Genomic DNA, 11,456 nt, shown 5'->3' with positions numbered 1-11,456 from the left:
CCCCTTCTCCCCCTGCCTGCAGCGAGGGAGCGCGGCCAGCCCCCCGCCACCTGCCGGCGCTAGCTGCAGCGCGGGGCTGGGCCTGGCCGGGAGCGGGCTGGGCAGGAGGGAGCGTGGGAGCCCAGGGAGGAGGAGGCCGGGCCCCGCCCCGCGCAGAGGAGGGGCGGCCGGGCCGGGACTCGAGTCGCTGCTGGCGGGGGAAGTTTCCCAGGGTCCGGGAGGGAGGGAGGCAGCCTGGCTGCGCTGGTGTCTGGCTTTGCGGCGCGGGGCTCTTGGCCCCGCCATGGATCTCTAGGGCGGGGGCGGCGGAAGAGCGGGCTCCGGGTCCGGGATCGCGAGCGGAGCAGCGGGATGGGCTCGGGGGCCGGGTCCCGGGCGCTGCTGGGCGGCAGCCTCCTGGGCATCGCGCTGCTGGCGCAGCTGGGAGCCGGAGCAGGTAAGGGGGCAGGGGATCCCGTGCGGGGGGCGCGCCGGCTGTGGGAGTTGTGGTCTGGAGAGCTGGAGCGGGGATCGCGGCAGCTGCGAGTGCCAGGGGACCCCCGCCCCCCGGCGAGCTCTTGTTGCTCAGTGTTGGGGCAGTTTCGGGGACCCTGTTGTTGAGGGGGTCCTCTCTTGGTGTTTGGGGGTCCTGGCGATTTCGGGGCCCGCAGGTTGGCGTTCCGGGGGGGGGGGCTAGGGGCGGGGGGGAGGGGGGCGGGGGGCTCCGGTCCCTTCACTTTCTCTTTATAAACTTTGCAAAACGTTTTTGGGGGGGGGGGGGGGGTTCAAAGCCAGGAATCCGCCGCGCGCCCCAATGATGCGGGCTCCCCCGGCAGGGATCAGCGGCTGAATCGGGGGCTCAGGACGGGGACGGCTCCGTCCAACTTGGGAGCTACTTGTAACCCGTCTCTTGTGCGCTCCCCCCTGCTCGGAGCCCCCTCCCCTGTCTGCGCTGGGGGGAGGGGGCCGGCCCTGTGTCTGAGCACAAAGAAAATACTTAATCATTGTATAATCCCCGCTTGGGGGAGGGGGCTGCGCGGCCCCTGCCCCGCGGCTGGGCTGGGCTGGGAGTTCGCAGGCACTGATTTGAGGCTGCGGGGAACAATCCTGCGCTCCTCTTCTTTCACTATTGACTAGAAGTAAACTTTCCTCGCAGCCTGCGCCAGCCAGCCTGGGAGCGTGGGGAAACCTGGCGCTGGAGCGCGGATCCGGCTTCCCCAGCCGGCGCCTTCCTCCTTGCCGCCCTTCCCCCTCTCTGCGGTCGCGGCCTCCTGCCCATGAAATCCCCACGAGCCAGGCGCAGAGCGTGGGGGGATCCCATTGCACTGAGGTGGGGGCTGTACAGTGGGGGGAGCAGGGATTTACATGAAACGGCTTCCGGGGGGCGCTGGGGCTGACCTTACATTTGATGGCATTTCTGTTGCGGTTCAGGGGGGGGCTGATGTCCTGCCCAGATGCTCCAGCAGCTGCTTTGACTCTGGTCTCTTCCCAGCCCCGATGCTCAAACTTTTTGTGTTGGAAAGTAACTCCGAGGCCCCGTCCTGGGGCGCTCCCAGACCTGCCCGGGCTGGGGCATTGGGGCAGGGCACCCGCTGGCTAGGAAACACTGAGGAGGCTGGGAGAAAACTTCAAAATGCTTACCCAGCTCCGCATTGGGCCAGCTGGGATCTGGCCTCGCCTGGCTCTGCCGGGCAAGTGGCAAACTCAGCAAGAGTCCTGGGAGCCCAGCTGGTCAGCCAGCGGCCCCCCACCCGCCAGTGAGTGTGAGCTGGGACTCGAGGTGATGCATCTGGGAGATAAGATGATTTAATTGCGTGTCCTGCACCGACTTGCCAGCACACAGCAATGTGCCAGCAATGAGAGAACTGCTGTGAAAGGTAAATACAGTGCAGGGTTATTATTCAGCGTGGGTTTCACTCGCCCATGAAGCTGCTGGACTGGTTTGTGCAGCTTGGGGAGGCCGACCTGCTGCCTGCGCTCCCAGCTAGCGCATGGGAACACATGTGGATGGGCCCAGGGTCTGTAGGATGGCTGCTGCAGGTTGTGGATGCCCTGAAGTATAACCCCCTCCACCCCCCCTTGCTGCCTGGCTGGACATAGACCAGCATTGTTCTTGTTGAGCAACTCGCTGCATTGCGGGAGTCCCGCCGTGCTGTTCGTTCCTGAGCAGCGCGTGGCCCCATGGCTAGACGGGGTCTGGCCACTCTGCCCCCGCACAGACTGCTGGTGCCAACCCCCCCTTGCAGGAACTTGGAGCGTCTCTGTCCTGGAGCCAGCCTCCAGATGCACCCAGACAGCGTCCTCACTAGGGAAAGGCACCTCTAGCCCCGACTGAGGCAGAGGCCTTTGCAGCTCCAACTGCTTGGGGGCTGGGAGGCCTTGGGCTCAGCTCAGGTCTCTTCTGGGTAAATTCTTGTCTTGGGCAGTAGTAGTGGAAATCAGGAGGCAGCAGCCTGGTCCTCCCGTCCTGGGGGGGGGGGGGAGGGACTGGCCCAGTCCCCCATTCTGGGGATGAGGTCTTGTGGGGGACAACAGCCTAGCTCCCCGCCCCCATCCTGGGTATGAGGTCCTCCTACCTTTGCAAAGTCTCCCTTTCAGGACTTTCCCTGGTTGATTTTTGCCACCCCCTGTTTAACCTCCCCCTTCCTCCAGAGCAGCCTGGCTCCCACAAAGCTGGCTTCTCTGTGCCCTGCTGCAGCAGCGTGGGCTCCCCGGAGCGCTGTTGCCCCCTAAGTGAAGGGGCTGGTGGGGGCAGCTGCCCCTGTGGAATGAGGTGGGGTGGGGAATTGGGTGGCAGGCAATGGCTCGGTGGTGCTGGCCCCCTTCTGGGTGCTGGTCTCTGTCATTCACCCACAGAGTTGGAAGGGACCTTGAAAGTTCATTGAGTCCAGTCCCCTGCCTTCACTGGCAGGACCAATTTTTTGCCCCATCCCTAAATGGCCCCCTCAAGGATTGAACTCATAACCCTGGGTTTAGCAGGCCAATGCTCAAACCACTGAGCTATCCCTCCCTGCCCCTCCCCAGTGCTGGCTATGCCCAGGGAGCGCTCAGAGCTGCAGCAGCTGCCTCCCCTCCAGATGCAGGAGAGGGCCGGCTGGCTGGGCCATTCACTCACCTGCCCCTTTCTTCTCCCCACTGCGTTGCTAGCCTGTGAACAAAGCGGCCAGGCAGCTGGAGAGCTGTGGAATCTGGAGAGGGCCCTGGAGCCGCCTGAACAATCACACTGGCTAATCCGGTTGTAAACACTCCTCCCACAGAGCCGCTGGCTGCAGCAATAGGGAGACCCAGGGACCCAACCGGCCAGGGAGGAGTGGGGCTGGGGGGCCCGCCTGCCCCAGCACAGCCAGCGCAGGCCATGCTCTCCTGCCCAGCTGGCAGGACAGTGTGGACCTGTTCTCAGGGGCTCTCTGCCTGGCTAGTGAGCTCCCTTCCCTGCTGCCTTGGAGACTGCTAGAGCTTTCCCCAAGACAGCATCCAAATGTGCCCCAAAATCAGGGCCTGAACCTGCTCGCCCACCCAGGATGGAGACCAGGAATCCTGGGGCGGGTGGCGTCTCCCGAGCCCCCCTCCACTCATGGGCTTTTAGCAACACTGACCCCTTCCCCCACCATGGGGAGAGTGAGGGGCAGGTGAGCCTCCCCGGGCCCTGCCGGGGGTGCCAATTGCACTGAAGGGTGCCTAATGGGGCCAGTGGTAGGGGTCCGGATGCTGGGCTTGGACTGCACCTTGGAAGTGACAGGTCCTGTCTCCCACTCCCACCACCCCCGCACCAGTCGGTCCCCCTGCTCTGGGCTGGGTCACAGAGGCCCCGACTCTCCCAAGCCAACCACTTGGCTCTGAATTGGCTGCACTGTTGGGGCAGGGGCAGTTGGCTGTGTCTGCCAGGCCAGGGGAGCCAGCTCCGCTGTCCTGTGACGGTCAGTTCTGGTCCATCCGTGGGTCCTTGGCTGGCAGGAGCAGCCCTTCCCCTGCCCTGGGGAGTGGGGGAGTTGCAGCAATGGGATCCCTGACTGAACAGCCTGGGGCGCTGGCTGAACCCTCCCTGGCCCCTGAGCTTCTCATGAGCCTTCACAAATGCCACAGAGGAGGCAGGTTGGGGCTACTTCTGCCCCAGCATAAATGACTCCGAGAGGGCAAGTGACTGGCCCAGTCGTTGGCAGAGCTGAGGATAGAACCCAGGAGTCCTAGCTGCCTCACCTTCCCCTGGGCCATTCCTCTCTGGGTGGCTCTGGATCCTGTGTTCTGCTTGGCAATGTACATTGGGCTGGCTTGGCCTTTGGGGTGCTGTTTCAGGCAGTTGGGAGTTCCAGCAGTCCCTGGGCTGGCTGCGGCTGTCGGGTCCCTGCCTCACTGCACTAGCTTAAGTGGTCCTGGTAGGCTGCCTGTGGTCAGGATCCCAGGGCGCTGGGGCTGCTGGGCAGCATGGGTCGGGGTGGGAGACTCTATAGGTGTGTGCCCTGCCTCGCCTGGCATACCTGTCAGGAGAGCATGCCGGTCCCTGATGCAGAGGGGTAAGGGGCTGTGTCCCAGCATGCACTGCCCCTGTCTCAGCTGTGGGGGGCGGGGGATTACGGGTGCTGGGGCTGGGCCAGGTGTGTGTCGGCACGGTGCCCCCCTCGCTGCCTTTGAGCCCCCAGGGCTCAGTGCTGAGCCCCCACTGCTCGCAGCACCTTGCCTGCAGGGGCTGATGGGAGACTGTGCCCCAGGCCTGCTGGAGTGAGAAGCTGGGGGTGCGGGTGCGTGTCGGTATCCCACTTTGGACAGCAGGACTTCGGGGAGGTGTGGGGGGTCGTTCTGTGCCTCTCACCCCCCCAGGAATCCCAGAGCCCTCCGGGGCAGCAGAGCCTCCAGGGTCATCCTGTCTTACCCTGCCTTTGGCAGCGTGGTGAACTCCCCCAGCGTTCCCACAGCCTCTTATCTCCACGGTCCTTTAATTTCTGCAGTGATGGGGCCTTGACGGCTGCTGGGTTTATTTTTTGGGGGGGGGAAGTGGGCGCTAGTGGGTTAGAATTGGGGGTGGGGCTGGCAGTCAGGACTCCTGGGTTCTATCCCTGGCTTTGGGAGGGAAATGGGGGCTACTAGGTTAGAGTGGGGGAGTGAGGTCGGTAGTCAGGACTCCTGGGTTCTATCCCTGGTTTTGGGAAGGAATTGGGGGCTAGTGGGTTAGAGTAGGGGTGGGGCTGGCAGTCAGGACTCCTGGGTTCTCTCCCAGTTGTGCCACTGACTCGCTGGGTGACTTCAGGCAGTCCCCTTCCTATCTCTATGCCTTAGTTTCCTGTTGGTGCTCTCTTTGGAGGGCTGTGCATGCTGAGGGTTCCCCATTGCACTTCCTATCAGGCCTCCCTGCAGATGGGGAGTTGGAGCTGGCACCCAAGGGGTTAATGTTCTGGGACCCCTCCCCCCCATTCTGACTCTAGGCTGGAAGAAGTTAGGACTCTTCTTAAAACTCTCCCCCCCTCCGCTGCTGGGCCTGTCCTGGGTATCACATTGGGGGGCGTGGGACCCCCTCATCGCACGTATCCCAGTGTGGAACAGGCCCCAGACACATCTGTGCCTGACAGGCGGCGTTTTGCCGCTCCCCAGACACATCTGTGCTTGACAGGCGGGGTTTCCGTGCGGGGCCTGAGCGTCCTCCTGGCACCTGGGGCAGCCCCGCCAGCTACCCAGGAGAATGAGCCTCTCAGCATCTCGTCCCCCTCCCCCAAAGCTGCCGCGCCTGGGGCCCCTCATGGGGCTGGGGGTTGGCGCCAAGGGCGAAGGAGCCCAGGGATCAGGGTGTGGGGGGGGAGCTGTCTAAGCCCGATGCCACCCCTTCGGTTGCAGCCTTGTGTGGGGAGGGGGCTGGCCGGCCGGCGGAGCGAATTCCACTGCAGCACTGGCTCTGGGGACTGGAGTGGGGGAGAGGGGCGGGGGCGGCATTGTCTCTGGGAGCTAATCTGTGTGCTGGGCACGCAGCGCGCTCCAAGTGGGTCTGGAGGAAATAGCTGGTGGGGGAAGGAGCGAGGCCCCTGAGCCCTATGTGGCCTGTGGGGCCCAGGCTTGGCCTCCTCTCTCTCTCTGTATGGGGGAGGGGAGGGGGCTGTTGGGTTTGTGCCTCGTCCTGCTCCTCAGCCATGGAAAACTGCTGCTGGGCTTTCCTTTTGGGATCGGCTCCTCCACGGGGCCTGGAGCTGCAGCCCCAGGGGCATAGAGATGTCTGAACCCCCATTTATTCCGGGGGCCAATCCAACTGTGACCAGCCCACCCTACCCTTCCAGTGAGTCCCATTAGAAGCCCAGGCAGTGGCCCATGGGTGTGGGGTGTCTCTAGTTTGCCCCCCGCCCCATGCTAGCCCAGCTGCTGGCAGAGCTGCCCAGGGGTCTGGAAGGGGAGAGGGCTCACAGGGCTGGGTATCCTGGCCCCTCGACCCTAGATTGGGTCCAGCCAGGGCTGGTAGCTGGTCCCTGTCATCCTGGCACAGGCAGCCTGGGTCTCACTCTCCCTGGGGAGGCTTCTTCAGGAGCCTGTGGGGCTTGGCAGAGCTGGGGCTGCCCTGGACAACAGGTCCCCGTGCTGGGGACTGGGAGGGTGGGCTCTGAGTCAGTCTCCCACAGAGCGACCCTACATCCCCAGGCTGTGGGAGCCTCGCACTCAGGGTGGAGGCAGAGGGCTGGGCTGGCTGTAGGGTGAGCTGTGGGTGGAGGTTCCTGGCTCGTTTGTCGGGGAGCCGTGGGGCCTCGAGCTGCTGTAACACCCAGGATGGTTCAGTCGCAATCCCCTCCCAGCTGTGCTGCTCTGTCCCCTGCATGTGGGGCCGAGGCCCCCGGCTCTGTTCTGCCTGTAGCCCTGTGCTGCCTGGCATGGCCCAGCTTCCTTGGCAGGGTCTGAGCCGAGGTTCGAGCTGGCAGGCTACTGCTGTATGAGGGGCCCGGGAAGGGGCAGAGATTAGCAGGGCAGGTCCCTGGACACTTGATGAAGACACTGGCTGGGCTCTGAGGCCCTGACAGGCCCAGCTCTCCCTGTGGGGTCCTGGTGGCCTGGGCCCATGTGCCACAGGGCAGAAGGTTCTCGGAGCAGGAGCTCTGGGGGCTGCTGTCCCTTTGATCCCAGGGGGTGCGGGGCCCTAGCATCTGACTGGAACGTGCAGGTTGTGCCTGGAGCCCTGGAAACCCCTGTCCCCCTCCCCCTGTGCTGGATGGCACTGGGGGCTGGTGGTGGTGGCGTCACACAGACCTTTCCTTGGCTCACTGGTAGGGGGCACCCCCAAGCTAAACTTCCTAGTCTTGCATGGAACTTGTCTGTCAGCTGCCCTCCTCCTGGTTTGTGGTGTGTGTGTGTCTTCCCTTTGCCTGCTGCTGCTGGGATGAAACGTTCCCCATGCAACTTCAGTACCAATGTTAGTGTGGCGTTGACTCTGAAGCCTAATGATGGCTGTTTGAATCCCAGCCCTGATAGCAGCATTGCTGTTGATCATTTCAGGGTGGGGCTTGGGGTTATGGGCAGGGTCCTGCCATATCCATCCCGTTTATGGGGCGCTCCGATGTTCCCTGAGGCTTGCCCTGAACAGTGTGCTCTAAGCCAGACGGGTGAGGATTTTAAGGTCAGGCTTGACAAAGCCCTGGCTGGGATGATTTAGTTGGGAATTGGTCCTGCTTTGAGCAGGGGGTTGGACTAGATGACCTCCTGAGGTCCCTTCCAACCCTGATCTTCTATGATTCTATGGACCAAGGACCATCTGGGTGGGGCGGGGGGACAGGGAAGCAAAGAGCAGCTGCTGTCAGGGGTTGCTGCTAGGAAGCCCCCTGGATCCCAGTGCCCTGATGCCCCTACCTTGGTGGCATGGCCAGTGACTGAGCTGGGCTTCCCACTGAGGGGCTGGGTGCGAGGGAGCTCTGCATGGGGATGGGGGCAGGGAGGTGAGGGGGCCACTCCTCTCTGCTCTAATGGGCTCTCTCCCGCTCTCTCCCTGCAGCCGTGCAGTGTCTGGAAGGCTCCATGCCCTGTGAGAATGGCGGCCAGTGCATCCTCTACTCCAACGGGAAGGCAGCCTGCGTGTAAGTGACCCCCTGCCCTGCAGGTTGGGATCCATGCCCGCTGCCATCCAGCACGGGGCTGTGGGCAAGACGGGCTCCATGGTGGTGGAGTGTTGCTCACAGGCGGTGGGGGTGGGGGGGCTTTCCCACCCTCCCTGGGGTGAGGGGATAGGCAGGTCTGAACCAGCAGGAACCGGAGGCCTGGGACTGGGTTAGCAGGAGGGAGGGTGGTTCCCGGCAGCGCAGCCATAAGGAGTAAGGGCAGCCTGGCCCAGTGGTTCAACTGGCCCAGGCCAGGTTCTGGACCGCTGGGTTTTGTTCCTGGCTCTGCCCCCATCTCGCTGCGCCTCACCTGATGCATGTCCTTGGCTAGGGGCCTGCACAGCCCCTGTCACTGTGCCTGGCATGGCCCTGCCCCAAAGAGCTGGTGGTGATTGGGGGGTGCCAGCCAGCAGGGTGGAGGGGTCATGGCACCAAGCCCCAGTCGCTGCTCTGCTCGGTGGAGCTGGCAGAGCTGCCTGGGGGTAGGAAACACCGGCAGGGCAGAGGGTCAGGGCTGGGGGATGTGGGGAGCAGCCACTTACTGTGAGGTAACCTCTTGCCTGCTCCTTGTGGCCCCTGGGAAGGGATGCAGCAGAAGGGACCCTTGCCAGGCCAAGAGAGGGGAGTCACACCGCGCTGGGGCTGTGAGCATGTGGGAGGGGCTAGGGGTTGCCCTGAGCTGATGGGAGCGGGGGATGCTTGGGGCAGGGTGGGGGGGTTATAAGAGTGCGGGGGGTGGGGTGGATCTGTTTCCATGTGAAATGAGGAATGTCAGCAGCCAGGCAGTGGGCAACTCAGTCTGCCCCTGGAGGCCCGGCTGTTGGGCGTGACCCCTCGTGTCCCCAGGCTCTGCGCTGGGGAGGGGAACACGGGGTGGTGCTTGCTGACGCAGAGGGGCAGGAGGGCTTTCAGCCGGGGTCGGATGAGCTGGGAGGGCGGCTGCAGAAGAGGTGAATCTTGTGCCTGGGGGGAGGCTAGTGGAGGGCAGAGTGACAAAGTGCCTGGATGTTTTCTTTGGGGCTCCCTGGGCAGAGAACTGACACCCTGGAGCTCACGTCCTCTGGCCCTCTCCCCTGCCCACTCCTACTGGCAAAGGGGCGGAGATCTGCCCCCCACCCGCCCCGCCCTTGTTTCCTCCCTGCTGTGGCTGTTGCAATCCCAGATTGCAGAGCAGTGTTAGCAGTGACGTGTGCTGGCCCCCCTGCGGCTCCCCACTTCCTGGGGGGGGGGAAAGTTCCTCCTTCCCAGCCTCCTTCCCAGAGTCTCCCAGACAGGGGGCCTCTTCAGGAGGGGGCCCTGGAGTCATTTGATCCCAGCGGCTGCAGACAGGGCTTGGAAAGGAAGCAGCTGCTGATCTGCAGAGCTGGGGGGGGGATGTGAGACCCAGGCTGTGTCCGGAGCTGAGCTGACCCCATCAGGCTAGGGTGACTGGGCTGACCCCCTTCCCCAGCCCCCATTGGAGCAGCTGGCCCGCATGGGAGAGACCAGGGAGGAGTGTGCTGAGTTTCCTGGTTCTCAGCCCTGCCAGCGGGAGCACCTGAAGGGAGGCCGTTTGACTCCCCGGCCCTGGCTGGACCACCGGAAGGGGCTGGCGGGAGGGCCTGCCATCCCTGGGCCCCAGCCTGGCCAGGTGCTTTCCCTGGTGGGGCTGCTGTAAAGGCCATGTGGGGGCCAGGAATTCCAGCTGCGGGTGGGGAGGGGCTGGGAACAAAGGGGAGGTGGCACTGGGCCATGGCAGCTCCTGCCGTGCCAGGACCCGCTTGGTCAGTGTGGATGGGAGATGGGTTTGGAATGGCGATTGCCACTTCTGCCATGCTGTGCCACCCGACAGGTTTGCAGAGCCCTGGCGAGCCAGCTGCAAGGGGCTGGGGCTGACTAGCATGGGGTGCTTCAGTGAGTGACATCACCCTGCTTCACGGGAGCAGAGCTGGGGATAGAACCCAGGAATCCTGACTCCTAGTGCCCCTGCTCTAACCACTAGACCCTGCCGTCTCTGAGCCCAGTAATGACTTGCTCTGTGAATCACTTCCATTTTCTTCCTGCATCTGACTCTGCAGTGCGAGCTCTGGGCGGTGGGGGCTGCCAGTGGGGCAAGGCAGGCTGATTATCTGGGAATTCTCTCTCCAGGGCAGGGCAGGGCTCCCTGATGCTGGGGAGTTGGAACCGGACGGGGCTAAGCCCTGGAGACTGGGTGCAGGGGGCCTTGGCAGCTCCTGGCAGTCTGTCTGCAGAGCCGGCTCTGACCTGTCACCCAGGTCGTGGGGTTCCAGGGGGAAATGGTTGGCGCCTAGTGGGGGCAGCGGCTGGCTCTGTATGGGTAGCCTGGGTGGCCCTGTGCCCACCACTTCCTGCCGAGTGAGCCAGGAATAGCTGAATAGTTTCTGTGCTGTGCCCTCGCCCGGTCCCCGCTGCCCCTAGTGCCAGGACACGGCACAGCCGCCGCGCGGGCAGGTGCCGGAGCTCGCAGTGGCAGGTTCCCGTCTCCTTGCTGCCTGCGTTGGAATGCCAGACAGGTGGATGGGCCTCCTGCCGCCCCGCCCCGAACAGGTGAATCACCGGTTGTGGCGCTGCCTGGCCTGGAGCAAGAGTAGGATCTGGATTGGGCCTTGTTGCCTGGCTGCTGGAAATCATGGGCTGGAGTGTGGGACTGGAGCACCAGCTGAATGCTGACCTGGCCTAGTGCCAGAACAGGCACAGTGCCCCCAGCCCTCTGCCCCATCTCACTGGAGCAGGCTCCCGTCTGCATGCTGGGTTCTTGGTGCTCTGGAGACAATCCCCCGGTGCTGTGGGAGAATCAGGGGGAGGGGGCAGAGAGGATTGGGTATGGGGGGCAGGAGGGGCATGGCGGGGCCACTGAGGATCAGGGGGTGGGATGGGAGCAGTGGAGGGCAGAGAAGGTCAGGGGAGGGGTGGAAGGGGCACAGCAGAAGCAGAGATGATTGGAGATGGGGCAGAAATGAGCAGCCGGGGGGTGGGGGTGGGAGAGGCATGGTGGGGCACAGGGGGCAGAGAGGAGCAGCCGACAGGAGACTGGAGAGGGGCAGAGGGAAGCGGCCAAGAGGGTGGGGGTAGGGGGAGAGGAACGGTGCGGGGGCACGAGGGGGCAGCTGGGAGGGCAGAGAGGAGCGGTGGGGGGGGGGCACAGGGGACATCCAGGAGGACAGAGAGGAGCGGCCAGGGTTGGGGGGCAGAGAGGAAAGGCCGGGGGGATAAGAGGGGGGCAGAAGCAGAGAGGAACAGCTGGGGGGGGGCGGCAGGGGCAGAGAGGAGCAGCCCTGGGACAGAAGGGGGGCAGGGGGTAGAGAGGGGTGGCCGGGGGACAGGACGGGAGAGACAGGGAGCAGAGAGGCGCAGCTGGGCAGGCAGGAAGGGAGTCGGGGACAGAGAGGAGCGGCCAGGGGGGCAGGACGGGCGTGGCAGGGA

The 11,456-nt window shown here is 64.3% G+C and overlaps 1 protein-coding gene across 1 annotated transcript in view; it reads left to right on the top strand.

The window, feature by feature from the left end:
* The first annotated feature begins 213 nt into the window (after positions 1 to 213).
* Positions 214 to 11,456, top strand: part of NOTCH3 (notch receptor 3) — a 44,822-nt gene continuing 33,579 nt past the window's right edge. The window contains exons 1-2 of the mRNA XM_029913612.1: positions 214 to 436; positions 7,931 to 8,012. Coding sequence (XP_029769472.1) covers positions 352 to 436; positions 7,931 to 8,012 — 167 coding nt within the window. The 5' untranslated portion in view covers positions 214 to 351. The remainder of the gene's footprint in view (positions 437 to 7,930; positions 8,013 to 11,456) is intronic.

This window comes from Terrapene carolina, unplaced genomic scaffold (genome assembly GCF_002925995.2).
Source record: "Terrapene carolina triunguis isolate 2854851 unplaced genomic scaffold, T_m_triunguis-2.0 Scaffold746, whole genome shotgun sequence".
NCBI lineage: Eukaryota > Metazoa > Chordata > Testudines > Emydidae > Terrapene > Terrapene triunguis.
This window is presented reverse-complemented; position numbering and strand designations above follow the sequence as displayed.